This window comes from Stegostoma tigrinum, chromosome 47 (assembly GCF_030684315.1).
Source record: "Stegostoma tigrinum isolate sSteTig4 chromosome 47, sSteTig4.hap1, whole genome shotgun sequence".
NCBI lineage: Eukaryota > Metazoa > Chordata > Chondrichthyes > Orectolobiformes > Stegostomatidae > Stegostoma > Stegostoma tigrinum.
The window spans coordinates 5,980,731-5,995,100 of record NC_081400.1 but is presented as its reverse complement, the minus strand read 5'-3'; the positions used below and the strand labels follow the sequence as shown (position 1 = coordinate 5,995,100).

Here is a 14,370-nt window from a genome sequence, read left to right as displayed (position 1 = left end):
AGAGCTGGAGGAAGGAAGGAGACAGCTGGAGGACAGAGAGAGTGCTGGAGGAGGGAAGGAGAGAGCTGGAGGAGGGGGAGAGAGAGAGAGCTGGAGGAGGGAGGGACAGCAGCAGGAGGGAGAGAGAGAGCTGGAGGAGGGAGAGAGAGAGCTGGAGGATGGAGGAAGAGCAGCAGGAGAGAGAGAGAGAGCTGGAGGAGGGAGAGAGTGCTGCAGGAGGGAGGAAGAGCTGGAGGAGGGAGAAAGAGCTGGAGGAGGGGGAGAGAGAGTCAGCTGGAGGAGAGAGAGAGGGAGCGCGAAGGAGGGAGAGAGAGGTAGAGACAGAGAGAATTAGAGGGAGGTGCTAGATGAGAGAAAGAGAGAGAGGGATAGCTCTGGAGGAGAGCTAGGGTGTGGGAAAGAGAGAGAGTGTGGGACGACAGAAAGAGAGAGTGGGAAACACTGACAGAGAGATAGATGGAGAGAGAGGTAGAGAGAGAGAAAGCTGGAGAGAGGGGAGAGAAGATAGATGGAGGAGAGAGAAAGAGAGTTGGAGGAGTGAGAGATAGGGATAGAGAGAAACGGAAGTCAGTGGTGAGTGGGGTTCCACAGGGCTCTGTCCTTGGGCCTCTACTGTTTGTAATTTTTATTAATGACTTGGATGAGGGGATTGAAGGATGGGTCAGCAAGTTTGCAGACGACACAAAGGTCGGAGGTGTCGTTGACAGTATAGAGGGCTGTTGTAGGCTGCAGCGGGACATTGACAGGATGCAGAGATGGGCTGAGAGGTGGCAGATGGAGTTCAACCTGGATAAATGCGAGGTGATGCATTTTGGAAGGTCGAATTTGAAAGCTGAGTACAGGATTAAGGATAGGATTCTTGGCAGCGTGGAGGAACAGAGGGATCTTGGTGTGCAGATACATAGATCCCTTAAAATGGCCACCCAAGTGTACAGGGTTGTTAAGAAAGCATATGGTGTTTTGGCTTTCATTAACAGGGGGATTGAGTTGAAGAGTCGTGAGATCTTGTTGCAGCTCTATAAAACTTTGGTTAGACCGCACTTGGAATACTGCGTCCAGTTCTGGGCGCCCTATTATAGGAAAGATGTGGATGCTTTGGAGAGGGCTCAGAGGAGGTTTACCAGGATGCTGCCTGGACTGGAGGGCTTATCTTATGAAGAGAGGTTGACTGAGCTCGGTCTCTTTTCATTGGAGAAAAGGAGGAGGAGAGGGGACCTAATTGAGGTATACAAGATAATGAGAGGCATAGATAGAGTTGATAGCCAGAGACTATTTCCCAGGGCAGAAATGGCTAGCACGAGGGGTCATAGTTTTAAGCTGGTTGGTGGAAAGTATAGAGGGGATGTCAGAGGCGGGTTCTTTACACAGAGAGTTGTGAGAGCATGGAATGCGTTGCCAGCAGCAGTTGTGGAAGCAAGGTCATTGGGGTCATTTAAGAGACTGCTGGACATGCATATGGTCACAGAAATTTGAGGGTGCATACATGAGGATCAATGGTCGGCACAACATTGTGGGCTGAAGGGCCTGTTCTGTGCTGTACTGTTCTATGTTCTATGTTCTATGAGAGACAAAGGGGGATGGATGTGAGATGGAAAGAGAGTTAGGAGGAGAGACAGTAGGAAAGAGAGAGAGGGAGGGAGGGAAAGAGAGGGAGAGCTAGAGAGAGACGCAAAAGAGAGAGAGCTGAAGTGAGAGAGAGAGCTGGAGAGCGAGAGGAGGGGGAGAGAGACAGAGACAGAGGGAGAGAGGGGGAGAGAGGAGGGGAACTGGAGGAGAGAGGTGCGGGGGGAGTGCTAGAGGGGAGAGAGAGGGGGAGAGAAAGCTGGTGGAGGGAGAAGGTGGAGTGAGAGACAGCTTGAGGAGAGAGGGGGGAGAGCTGGAGTAGAGAGAGATGGGTGGATGGAAAGAGAGGGAGTAGAGAGAGATCTGAAAGAGGGAGGGGGAGACAGAAAGAGAGCTGGAAAGAGAGAGATAGACAGGAGGGAGAAGAGACAGAGAGAAAGAAAGAGAGAGAGGGAGAGAGAGAGAGAGAGGAAATGGCGAACAGATAGAAGGGGCATGTGGAGAGTTCATGGAGCCAGGAGTCGGGAGATTGGCAGGGAAGGAGGAATGACGGAGGCAAAAGGGGATGGCTGGATTGGAGAAGCAGTGAGAGAGAGAGAGACGGGGTGGGAGAGAGAGAGATAGTGTGGAAGAAGGCTGTGGAAGGTGGGAGGTTGAAATCTAGGGAAAAATTGCTGGGTGAGAAGGGGATTATAGATGGGATGAGCAAGAGAGCAGGAGTGAGGCCAATGGGATGTACTGTGGTGGAAGGTGAGATGGTGAACTTTGGCAGGATGAATGGAGAAGCTCGATATTAGTTCAATGGTGACAGCCTACAGAAAGCTACAACACAGAGGGATTTAAGGAATTACAGAAAGCCGGTATCCCTAAGTTCAGGGTGGGTGTAGGGGGATGGCATCCCCTGGCATTTATTTTGAATGGAATTGAGTATAAAAGTCAGGAGGTTTTGCTAAAATTATACAAGGTTCGAGTCAGACCAGTGCTGGAGCAGTGTGAAGAGTTTTAGGGGCCTCGTATCCAAGAAATGATAGATTGAGCACTGGAGGCAGCTCAGAGAAGGATCACTCTGCTGATACCGGGGATGGGATCTTACCAGGGAAATGTTGAGTAAGTTGGGGCCTGGAGTTTAGGAGGATCAGGGACTAGTGAAGATTCTTAGGGGGACATGGACGGAGGGAGAGATGTGGAGAGAGTCCAGGACCAGAGGGGCATCATTTCCAAATAAGGCTGGGGTGGAAAGGTGGGCGTGGGGGGGGGGTCACATGTCGAAGGGGGGGTCACATGTCGAAGGCGCAGATGGGAGAGGAACTTCTCCTCCCTCCAAGGGGAATGCAATCTGAGGAATTCTGTCCCGCAGAGGTATTGAAGGCTGAGATGGAGAGATTTTTCAGCAGGGGTGGGGAGGATGAGAAGCTGGGTCCAAATGGTGGATAGTGAGGGGAGGCAGGGAGAGAAGAGGAAGGGGGTGGAGGGGTGGGGGGAGAGAGAGAGAGAGAGAGAGAGAGAGAAAGAGAGAGAGGAGGAGGGAGCAGGCATGTGCTTGGAGGGTCAGACCCGACCTGGCACCTCCTCCCATACCTTCATGTTGCGAATGATCTGTCTCAAAGGATTCAGCATCAGTTTCCAGAGCGTCTTGGTGTGGTTGATCTGCAACTCGATGGTACAGCCCACAGATTCACCGACAACTTCAATATTCCTCTGAATGTTGAAGACAGGCCCTACAGAGGAGAAGAGAGGTCACTCTACGGACACTGGGTTTAACTGTGTGGTCAGAGGTGCCACGAGGTTGTGGACGGGCAGTGACATTGGTAAATCGAGGACCCTCAAGGAAGGAAAGGAGACATCCTGCCTTCCACTAGTGCCACGGGACACCACCAGAAACCTCGCAGGCAGTGAAGGGACGGGGGTGTGGAAGGGATTTCTCACCTACGTGTGGGCAGTAAGATCCCATGGTATCTCCTGATAAAGGCGGTCAACCATGTCAGGCAAGGGGTGAATGCTGGTACATAGCGAAGTGATGACTCTGCTCCCTCAGCGCTGACCCTCGGACAGCGCCCGCTCCCTCAGCGCTGACCCTCCGACAGTGCCCGCTCCCTCAGCGCTGACCCTCCGACAGTGCCCGCTCCCTCAGCGCTGACCCTCGGACAGTGCCCGCTCCCTCAGCGCTGACCCTCGGACAGTGCCCGCTCCCTCAGCGCTGACCCTCCGACAGCGCCCGCTCCCTCAGCACTGACCCTCCGACAGCGCCCGCTCCCTCAGCACTGACCCTCCGACAGTGCCCGCTCCCTCAGCGCTGACCCTCGGACAGTGCCCGCTCCCTCAGCGCTGACCCTCGGACAGTGCCCGCTCCCTCAGCGCTGACCCTCCGACAGCGCCCGCTCCCTCAGCGCTGACCCTCTGACAGCGCCCGCTCCCTCAGCACTGACCCTCCGACAGCGCCCGCTCCCTCAGCACTGACCCTCCGACAGCGCCCGCTCCCTCAGCACTGACCCTCCGACAGCGCCCGCTCCCTCAGCACTGACCCTCTGACAGTGCCCGCTCCCTCGGCACTGACCCTCTGACAGTGCCCGCTCCTTCAGCACTGAGCCTCTGACAGCGCCCGCTCCCTCAGCACTGACCCTCCGACAGCACCCGCTCCCTCAGCGCTGACCCTCCGACAGCGCCCGCTCCCTCAGCACTGACCCTCTGACAGTGCCCGCTCCCTCGGCACTGACCCTCTGACAGTGCCCGCTCCCTCAGCACTGACCCTCCAACAGCGCCCGCTCCCTCAGCACTGACCCTCTGACAGTGCCCGCTCCCTCGGCACTGACCCTCTGACAGTGCCCGCTCCCTCAGCACTGACCCTCTGACAGTGCCCGCTCCCTCAGCACTGACCCTCCGACAGCGCCCGCTCCCTCAGCACTGACCCTCCGACAGCGCCCGCTCCCTCAGCACTGACCCTCCGACAGCGCCCGCTCCCTCAGCACTGACCCTCTGACAGTGCCCGCTCCCTCGGCACTGACCCTCTGACAGTGCCCGCTCCTTCAGCACTGAGCCTCTGACAGCGCCCGCTCCCTCAGCACTGACCCTCCGACAGCACCCGCTCCCTCAGCGCTGACCCTCCGACAGCGCCCGCTCCCTCAGCACTGACCCTCTGACAGTGCCCGCTCCCTCGGCACTGACCCTCTGACAGTGCCCGCTCCCTCAGCACTGACCCTCCAACAGTGCCCGCTCCCTCAGCACTGACCCTCTGACAGTGCCCGCTCCCTCGGCACTGACCCTCTGACAGTGCCCGCTCCCTCAGCACTGACCCTCCGACAGCGCCCGCTCCCTCAGCACTGACCCTCTGACAGAGCCCGCTCCCTCAGCACTGACCCTCCGACAGTGCCCGCTCCCTCTGCACTGACCCTCCAACAGTGCCCGCTCCCTCAGCACTGACCCTCTGACAGTGCCCGCTCCCTCGGCACTGACCCTCTGACAGTGCCCGCTCCCTCAGCACTGAGCCTCTGACAGCGCCCGCTCCCTCAGCACTGACCCTCCGACAGCACCCGCTCCCTCAGCGCTGACCCTCCGACAGCGCCCGCTCCCTCAGCACTGACCCTCTGACAGTGCCCGCTCCCTCGGCACTGACCCTCTGACAGTGCCCGCTCCCTCAGCACTGACCCTCCAACAGTGCCCGCTCCCTCAGCACTGACCCTCTGACAGTGCCCGCTCCCTCGGCACTGACCCTCTGACAGTGCCCGCTCCCTCAGCACTGACCCTCTGACAGTGCCCGCTCCCTCAGCACTGACCCTCCGACAGCGCCCGCTCCCTCAGCACTGACCCTCTGACAGAGCCCGCTCCCTCAGCACTGACCCTCCGACAGCGCCCGCTCCCTCAGCACTGACCCTCCGACAGTGCCCGCTCCCTCAGCACTGACCCTCCGACAGTGCCCGCTCCCTCAGCACTGACCCCCCGACAGTGCCCGCTCCCTCAGCGCTGACCCCCCGACAGTGCCCGCTCCCCCAGCACTGACCTTCTGTAACAATGGCCATTAGTAACATCAGGAGGATCCCTCGGCCTCTGCTCCCCAGCAGGTGGGGCACCATTAGCATAATGGCACAGCGATAATGGACCGAGAGACTCCACCCTAAACCCATCAAGCCTGGCAAAGGGAGACAGCAAGAAAATCTCATTAACTCCCTCACAATCTAACGCTTTGAGAAAGGGTTCCAAACAGAGAGACCTTGGGGGGGGGGGGCAGGTACAGAGCTCCCTGAAAGTGGAGTTGCAGGTAGACAGGGCAGTGAGGAAGGTGTTCGGTACGCTTCCCTTTATGGGTCAGTGCGTTGAGTAGAGGGAGTTGGGAGGGTCATGTTGGGGCTGTACAGGACATTGGTTAGGGCCACTTTGGGAATACTGCATTCAATCCCGGTCTCCCTGCTACAGGAAGGATGTTGTGAAAGGGTCAGGAAAGATTTACAGGGATGTCGGAGGGTTTGAGCTACAGGGAGAGGCTGGGGCTGTTTTCCCCGGAGCGTCGGAGGCTGAGGGGGGGACCTTATAGAGGTTTATAAACCCATGAGGGGCATGGGTAGGGGGGATAGACAGGGTCTTTTCCCCCGGGGTAGGGGGAGTCCAAAACTAGAGGGGCATAGGTTTAAGGTGAGAGGGGAAAGGGACCTGAGGGGTAACTTTTTCACACATTATATTAACCTGGTCTCATTTGCCAGCATTCAGCCCCCTATCCCTCTCAGCCCTTCCTATCCGTGTCCCCATCCTGATGCCTTTTAAATGCTGTGACTGTACCAGCCCCCACCCAATTCCTCCTTCCATACACGCACCACCCTCTGTGTGAAAAAGTTACCCCTCAGGTCCCTTTCCCCTCTCACCTTAAACCTATGCCCCTCTAGTTTTGGGCTTCCCCTACCCCTGGGGGAAAAGTCCTTGTCTATCCCCCCTACCCATGACCCTCATGGGTTTATAAGCCGCTATAAGGTCCCCCCCTCAGCGTCCGACGCTCCAGGGAAAACAGCCCCAGCCTCTCCCTGCAGCATAAACCCTCTGCACCCGGGAACTTCCTGGTAAATCTCTACCGAACCCTCACCAGTTTAGTCATATCCTTCCTGTAACAGGGAGACCAGAACGGGAGACCGTGCTCCAGAAGAGGCCTCATCCACGTCCCTGTACAACCTCAACGTGACATCCCCAGCTCCGAGACTCAATGTTGTCGGAACTGCCCCCAACCAGGAGCAAGTCGGGGTGGGGAGGGATTGGGTATTCCCTCACACTCCTGCCTTGTGCCTTGTCGATGGTGGGGCAAGTTAGCTACATCACTTTCGGAAAAACCCTGGAAGATGAGCTTGGCTCTTAAAGTGGTCAGGACATTATCAACGTGAAAATCCAGGGGCAAAGATTCCCCCTTTCACCTGAGTTTCAGGCCCATGGGCACAGAAAGCAAAACCAGGTTTTATTGGAGCACTGATGCCTACCTGATAGACTGAGGTCGCCCCACGCAACGAATACACAGTTTGTAACTTCAATAACCGATCATTTATTGCACAGGACAGCACGGGGTTAGATACAGCGTAAAGCTCCCTCTACACTGCTCCCCCCCATCAAACACTCCCAGGGACAGGGACAGCACGGGGCTAGATACAGAGTAAAGCTCCCTCTACACTGTCCACCCCACCATCAAACACTCCCACGGACAGGGGCAGCACGGGGCTAGATACAGAGTAAAGCTCCCTCTACACTGTCCACCCCCCCATCAAACACTCCCAGGGACAGGGACAGCACGGGGCTAGATACAGAGTAAAACTCCCTCTACACTGTCCACCCACCATCAAACACTCCCAGGACAGGGACAGCACGGGGTTAGATACAGAGTAAGGGTGCCTCGATGGGACTCACATGACATTCCGTAGAGAATGTAGAGCTTGTGGTCTTCATAAAGGTCCAGTTTATCCACCATAATGAAGTAAAACACTGCAAAACATATTTGTATTCCAGTGTGATATTGGTAATCTTCAGCAGATAGCTCAATGACTCCTGAGGGAGTGGACGTGGTTGGAGGGTCAGTGCTGAGGGAGTGGGCACTGGCGGAGGGTCAGTGCTGAGGGAACGGGTGCTGTCAGAGGGTCAGTGCCGACGGAGCGGGCAGCATTGGAGGGTCAGGGCTCAGGGAGCAGGCGCTGTCGGAGGGTCAGGGCTGAGGGGAGCGGGCACTGTCGGAGGGTCAGTGCTGAGGAAGCGGGCGCTGTCGGAGGGTCAGTGCTGAGGGAGCGGGCGCTGTCGGAGGGTCAGTGCTGAGGAAGCGGGCGCTGTCGGAGGGTCAGTGCTGAGGGAGTGGGTGCTGTCAGAGGGTCAGTACTGAGGGAGCGGGCACTGTTGGAGGGTCAGTGCTGAGGAAGCGGGCGCTGTCGGAGGGTCAGTGCTGAGGAAGCGGGCACTGTTGGAGGGTCAGTGCTGAGGAAGCGGGCACTGTCGGAGGGTCAGTGCTGAGGAAGCGGGCACTGTTGGAGGGTCAGTGCTGAGGGAGCGGGCGCTGTCGGAGGGTCAGTGCTGAGGGAGCGGGCACTGTCGGAGGGTCAGTGCTGAGGGAGTGGGTGCTGTCAGAGGGTCAGTGCTGAGGAAGCGGGCACTGTCGGAGGGTCAGTGCTGAGGAAGCGGGCACTGTTGGAGGGTCAGTGCTGAGGAAGCGGGCGCTGTCGGAGGGTCAGTGCTGAGGGAGCGGGCGCTGTCGGAGGGTCAGTGCTGAGGGAGCGGGCGCTGTCGGAGGGTCAGTGCTGAGGGAGTGGGTGCTGTCGGAGGGTCAGTGCTGAGGGAGCGGGCACTGTTGGAGGGTCAGTGCTGAGGAAGCGGGCACTGTCGGAGGGTCAGTGCTGAGGGAGCGGGCACTGTTGGAGGGTCAGTGCTGAGGAAGCGGGCACTGTCGGAGGGTCAGTGCTGAGGAAGCGGGCGCTGTCGGAGCGTCAGCGCTGAGGAAGCGGGCGCTGTCGGAGGGTCAGCGCTGAGGGAGCGGGCGCTGTCGGAGGGTCAGTGCTGAGAGAGCGGGCGCTGTCGGAGGGTCAGTGCTGAGGGAGCGGGCGCTGTCGGAGCGTCAGCGCTGAGGGAGTGGGCGCTGTCGGAGGGTCAGTGCTGAGGGAGCGGGCGCTGTTGGTGGGTCAGTGCTGAGGGAGCGGGTGCTGTTGGTGGGTCAGCGCTGAGGGAGCGGGCACTGTCGGAGGGTCAGTGCTGAGGGAGCGGGTGCTGTTGGTGGGTCAGCGCTGAGGGAGCGGGCGCTGTCGGAGGGTCAGTGCTGAGAGAGCGGGCGCTGTCGGAGGGTCAGTACTGAGGGAGCGGGCACTGTTGGAGGGTCAGTGCTGAGGAAGCGGGCGCTGTCGGAGGGTCAGTGCTGAGAGAGCGGGTGCTGTTGGTGGGTCAGCGCTGAGGGAATGGGCGCTGTCGGAGGGTCAGCGCTGAGGGAGCGGGCACTGTCGGAGGGTCAGTGCTGAGGGAGCGGGTGCTGTTGGTGGGTCAGCGCTGAGGGAGCGGGCGCTGTCGGAGGGTCAGTGCTGAGAGAGCGGGCGCTGTCGGAGGGTCAGTACTGAGGGAGCGGGCACTGTTGGAGGGTCAGTGCTGAGGAAGCGGGCGCTGTCGGAGGGTCAGTGCTGAGAGAGCGGGTGCTGTTGGTGGGTCAGCGCTGAGGGAATGGGCGCTGTCGGAGGGTCAGCGCTGAGGGAGCGGGTGCTGTTGGAGGATCAGCGCTGAGGGAGTGGGCATTGTAGGAGGGTCGAGAGCCACGCACCGATTCCAAATATCGCTCCCATTCCATAGCCAATGAAAAACTTCGATATCCGGAATTGTGACGGATCACTCCAGAGGAAGTCCACGACGAGGGATGGGCAGCAGTAGGTGAAGAGGCGTTTTATTGCTGCGTGAGAAATGAAGAAACATTTGATGCTCAAACCAGGCCAAGCTTGTGATGTACCCTCTTCACACCCCTGTCGGAAATATTACCCCCTTTCAGACGCGAACAAACCCCCTCCCAGGGACAGTGGAGGACAGGGTCCCATTTTATAGCCAGCCCTGTGGCACTGACAATACGCCCTGGCCCACCCATGCAAAAGGGAGTGCCAAGAAAGAATGCCAACTTATCAGGAGGCTGAGGAACTTCTGCATGCCCAGAAAAGGATTCATGCCAATTTTGACAGATGCCCCATATAGCAGCACTAGCTTGGTACCCCACTCCTCCTTCCCTAGATGCCACAGAGAGATGCGAACACAGCCCAGTCCAACCTGCCTTCCTTCTGCTAGTTCCATCTACATTCTCCTCGGCAAAATGACCTACACCATCAAATTCCCCTCCCACCCCACTTATACACACTTCCGTTGGGCAAAACATACCCAAGTTGGAAAAGACGCACCAACAGATTTCAGAACAGTTTCTTCCTCGCTGTTATCAGGCTGATAAACATGACCTCTCAAGTATCAGAGTTGGCCTTTCTCTGCAGCTGTAACACTGTATTCTGTTCCACCCTGAAGCATTTATGTCAGGTAGGATTTGTCTGGCTAGCAAAACAATGCTTTCCACTGTATCTCGGGACATGTGACAATTGTACTAACAAATCAAACTGAGGGGGTAATGAGCGAAAATTTTGCATGCACTGGAATCCACGAGAAAGTCAGGAGAAGCTCAGCAGGTCCAGCAGCGTCAGTGCTAGAAGACAGCAAATCATTCAACGTTTCAAATGGAGAGCTCAACAGCAGGGTCACGGGACTGGAAAAATTCACTCGGCTCTTTCTCTCCACCCAGGCTATGTTGCCAACAGCACCCCTCCCTCAGCACTGGCCCTCTGGCAGTGCCCAATCCCTCAGCACTGACCATCCTATAGTGCTTGTTCCATGAGCGCTAACCCTATGACAGTGCCTGCTCCCTCAGCACTGACCCTCTGACAGTGCCCGGTCCCTCAGCGCTGATCCTCTGACCGCACCCACTCCCTCAGCGCTGACCCTCCGACAGCGCCCGCTCCCTCAGCACTGACCCTCCGACAGTGCCCGCTCCCTCAGCGCTGATCCTCTGACAGCACCCACTCCTTCAGCGCTGACCCTCTGACAGCGCCCGTTCCATCAGCGCTGATCCTCTGACAGCACCCACTCCCTCAGCACTGACCCTCCAACAGCGCCCGCTCCCTCAGCGCTGACCCTCCGACAGTGCCCGCTCCCTCAGCGCTGACCCTCCGACAGCGCCCGCTCCCTCAGCACTGACCCTCCGACAGTGCCCGCTCCCTCAGCGCTGCCCCTCCGACAGTGCCCGCTCCCTCAGCACTGACCCTCCGACAGTGCCAGCTCCCTCAGCACTGACCCTCCGACAGTGCCCACTCCCTCAGCGCTGCCCCTCTGACAGCGCCCACTCCCTCAACACTGACTCTCCAACAGCGCCCGCTCCCTCAGCACTGACCCTCAGACAGTGCCCGCTCCCTCAGCACTGGCCCTGTGAGTGTGCCCGCTCCTAAGAGGATCGTTGCTACCTGGGAAAATGCAGGTTTGGGAGTATGTTGAAGCAATGAAGTTGCTGGCTATGTGCCCTCTCTCACCGTTACATTTATGGTCATCCTTCACAGGGGCTGCCATCGGGACAATGCTCCCTCCAAAACCATTTCAATTTCTTCCTTACTGCCGCAGGTTTTACATCAGTTATCACCTTAACTGGGCTGTTTTGTCGGAAAAATAAACAGGAGTTTGGGCCCCTTCTCCCCAGGAGGAACCAGAATACGGAGATGTGGAAACTGATGTTTGCGCTAAACCTGTGCATTCGCACTAAAAGCCTTGTTAATCTCTGAAAACTTTTTGCTGCCTGATTCAGTGTGCGGTTATCGACCTGTTTGAATTTATTTACCGGCTGAGGGCTGGGCCAGCTTTTATGGGCCATCCCAGGGGCAGGTACGGAGCTCCCTGAAAGTGGAGTTGCAGGTAGACAGGGCGGTGAGGAAGGTGTTCGGTACGCTTCCCTTTATGGGTCAGTGCGTTGAGTAGAGGGAGCTGAGAGGGTCATGTTGGGGCTGTACAGGACATTGGTTAGGGCCACTTTGGGAATACTGCGTTCAATCCCGGTCTCCCTGCTACAGGAAGGATGTTGTGAAAGGGTCAGGAAAGATTTACAGGGATGTTGGAGGGTTTGAGCTACAGGGAGAGGCTGGGGCTGTTTTCCCCGGAGCGTCGGAGGCTGTGGGGAAACCTTATACAGGTTTATAAAACCATAAGGGGCATGGGTAGGGGGGATAGACAAGGTCTTTTCCCCCAGGGGTGGGGGGAGTCCAAAACTAGAGGGGCATATGTTTAAGGTGAGAGGGGAAAGGGACCTGAGGGGTAACTTTTTCACACAGAGGGTGGTGCGTGTATGGAAGGAGGAAGTGGGTGGGGGCTGGTACAGTTACAGCATTTAAAGGCATCGGGGTGGGGACATGGATAGGAAGGGGTTAGAGGGAGAGGGGGCCAAATGCTGGCAAATGGGACTGGATCAGTTTAGGATATCTGGGTCAGCACGGAAAAGTTGGGCCGAAGGGTCTGTTTCCTGTGCCGTGTAATTTTAATTGAGTTTTGTCACCATTCGGCTTTTAATTCCAGCTTTTATCCCTCTCTCCTCTATAGATTTCAAATCGCACCATCTACTACAGGTAGATATGAAACTAATCTCCCAGAGCGATTTGATAAACAGTGCAGCAAGAAAACCAGAGATAACAAGGTGTAGAGCTGGATGGACACAGCAGGCCAAGCAGCATCAGAGGAGCAGGGAGGCTGACGTTTCGGGTTGCGTCCCTTCTTGTGATTTCTGAATTGTTATCTCCAATTCTCCAGCATCTACAGTCCCCACTATCTCTACATGGATCAGTTTAGGATATCTGGGTCAGCACGGAAAAGTTGGGCCGAAGGGTCTGTTTCCTGTGCCGTGTAATTGGAAATAACAGATCACTCTGCCATCGTTTACCTCCCACCTCTTTGCACAGAAAATTCGACCCACCCTCTTGAAAGATCATCTCACCCAAAAATGCAGATGTCCCTGGGGTCAGGGGAGGGCATCTGCTAAGATTCCCAGTCCAGGCTCCCCTCCTGGCTATTGGGAAACAGAGAATGGTTGGCAGTCTCATCAGGGAATTACGGGCACCACTGCAGTATAAGGAAGGGGCCACCAGGTGGCACCTTAAGAGAGAGAGAGTGTGTGTGTGTGAGACCAACGTCCCTGGCTCTCTGCAGACCCAGCAGTGCAGCATCTCCACATCCCCAGGAGGCTAAGGAAATTCAGCAGGTTCCCCAGGGACTCCGGCCGGGTGTTTTTCTTCGCGTCCCAGGTTCACGACTTGGCACGCCAACTGCTCTGCCCAAGGCGGCGAGAGATTACAGAGGGTTGTGAGCAAACCAGGCCCGCCCTCACCCCCACCTCCTTCTTCCATCTACACTTCAAGCTCGGTCTACACTTCAAGCTTCCCCAGGAAAGCAGCCAACGCAACCTTGGAATCCCGGGCATATTCCCCGACATCAATAGCTTGCTCGAGTCTGACAAAGCCACTGCAATCAATGCTGAGAAACATCCCACTACGCCCCTGCCCATGCTGTACGCTTGACACGGCACACCATGTGGAATAGGTAGCCTGGCAGGTTGGCACTGGGACCCAGGTTCCATTCCACCCTCAGGCAACTGTGTGCAGTTGGCACATTCTCCCTGCGTAAACGTCGGTTTCCTCCGGGTGCTCCGCCACTGTCCAAAGATAGGTGGGTTAGGGTGGATTGGCCGTGCTAAATTGTCCCGTAGTGCCCAGGGATGTGAGGGTTAGGGTGGATTGGCCGTGCTAAATTGTCCCATAGTGCCCAGGGATGTGCAGGTTAGGATGGATTGGCCGTGATAAATTGTCCCGTAGTGCCCAGGGATGTGTGGGTTAGGGTGGATTGGCCGTGTTAAATTGCCCCGTAGTGCCCAGGGATGTGCGGGTTAGGGTGGATTGGCCGTGCTAAATTGTCCCGTAGTGCCCAGGGATGTGTGGGTTAGGGTGGATTGGCTGTGCTAAATTGTCCCGTAGCGCCCAGGGATGTGCGGGTTAGGGTGGATTGGCCGTGCTAAATTGTCCCGTAGTGCCCAGGGATGTGCGGGTTAGGGGGGATTGGCCGTGTTAAATTGCCCCGTAGTGCCCAGGGATGTGCGGGTTAGAGTGGATTGGCTGTGCTAAATTGTCCCGTAGTGCCCAGGGATGTGCGGGTTAGGGTGGATTGGCCGTGCTAAATTGTCCCGTAGTGTCCAGGGATGTGTGGGTGAGGGTGGATTGGCCGTGCTAAATTGTCCCGTAGTACCCAGGGATGTGCGGGTTAGGGTGGGATTGGCCGTGCTAAATTGTCCCGTAGTGCCCAGGGATGTGCGGGTTAGGGTGGATTGGCCGTGCTAAATTGTCCCGTAGTGCGCAGGGATGTGCGGGTTAGGGTGAGTTGGCCATGCTAAATTGTCCCGTAGTGCCCAGGGATGTGCGGGTTAGGGTGGATTGGCCGTGCTAAATTGTTCCGTAGTGCCCAGGGATGTGCGGGTTAGGGTGGATTGGCTGTGCTAAATTGTCCTGTAGTGCCCAGGGATGTGCGGGTTAGGGTGGATTGGCCGTGCTAAATTGTCCCGTAGTGCCCAGGGATGTGCGGGTTAGGGTGGATTGGCCGTGCTAAATTGTCCCGTAGCACCCAGGGATGTGTGGGTTAGGGTGGGATTGGCCGTGGTAAATTGTCCCGTAGTGCCCAGGGATGTGCGGGTTAGGGTGGATTGGCCGTGCTAAATTGTCCCGTAGTGCGCAGGGATGTGCGGGTTAGGGTGAGTTGGCCATGCTAAATTGTCCC

The 14,370-nt window shown here is 57.2% G+C and overlaps 1 protein-coding gene across 1 annotated transcript in view; it reads right to left on the bottom strand.

Annotated features, from left to right (window-relative positions):
- The window catches only part of dcst1 (DC-STAMP domain containing 1), a 97,058-nt gene that overhangs the window by 69,454 nt on the left and 13,234 nt on the right, over nucleotides 1-14,370 (bottom strand). Inside the window, exons 2-5 of the mRNA XM_059642982.1 lie at nucleotides 9,311-9,436; nucleotides 7,435-7,572; nucleotides 5,558-5,686; nucleotides 3,142-3,281 (exon numbers count right to left, since the gene is read on the bottom strand). Of these exons, the coding sequence (XP_059498965.1) occupies nucleotides 3,142-3,281; nucleotides 5,558-5,686; nucleotides 7,435-7,572; nucleotides 9,311-9,436 (533 nt within the window). The remainder of the gene's footprint in view (nucleotides 1-3,141; nucleotides 3,282-5,557; nucleotides 5,687-7,434; nucleotides 7,573-9,310; nucleotides 9,437-14,370) is intronic.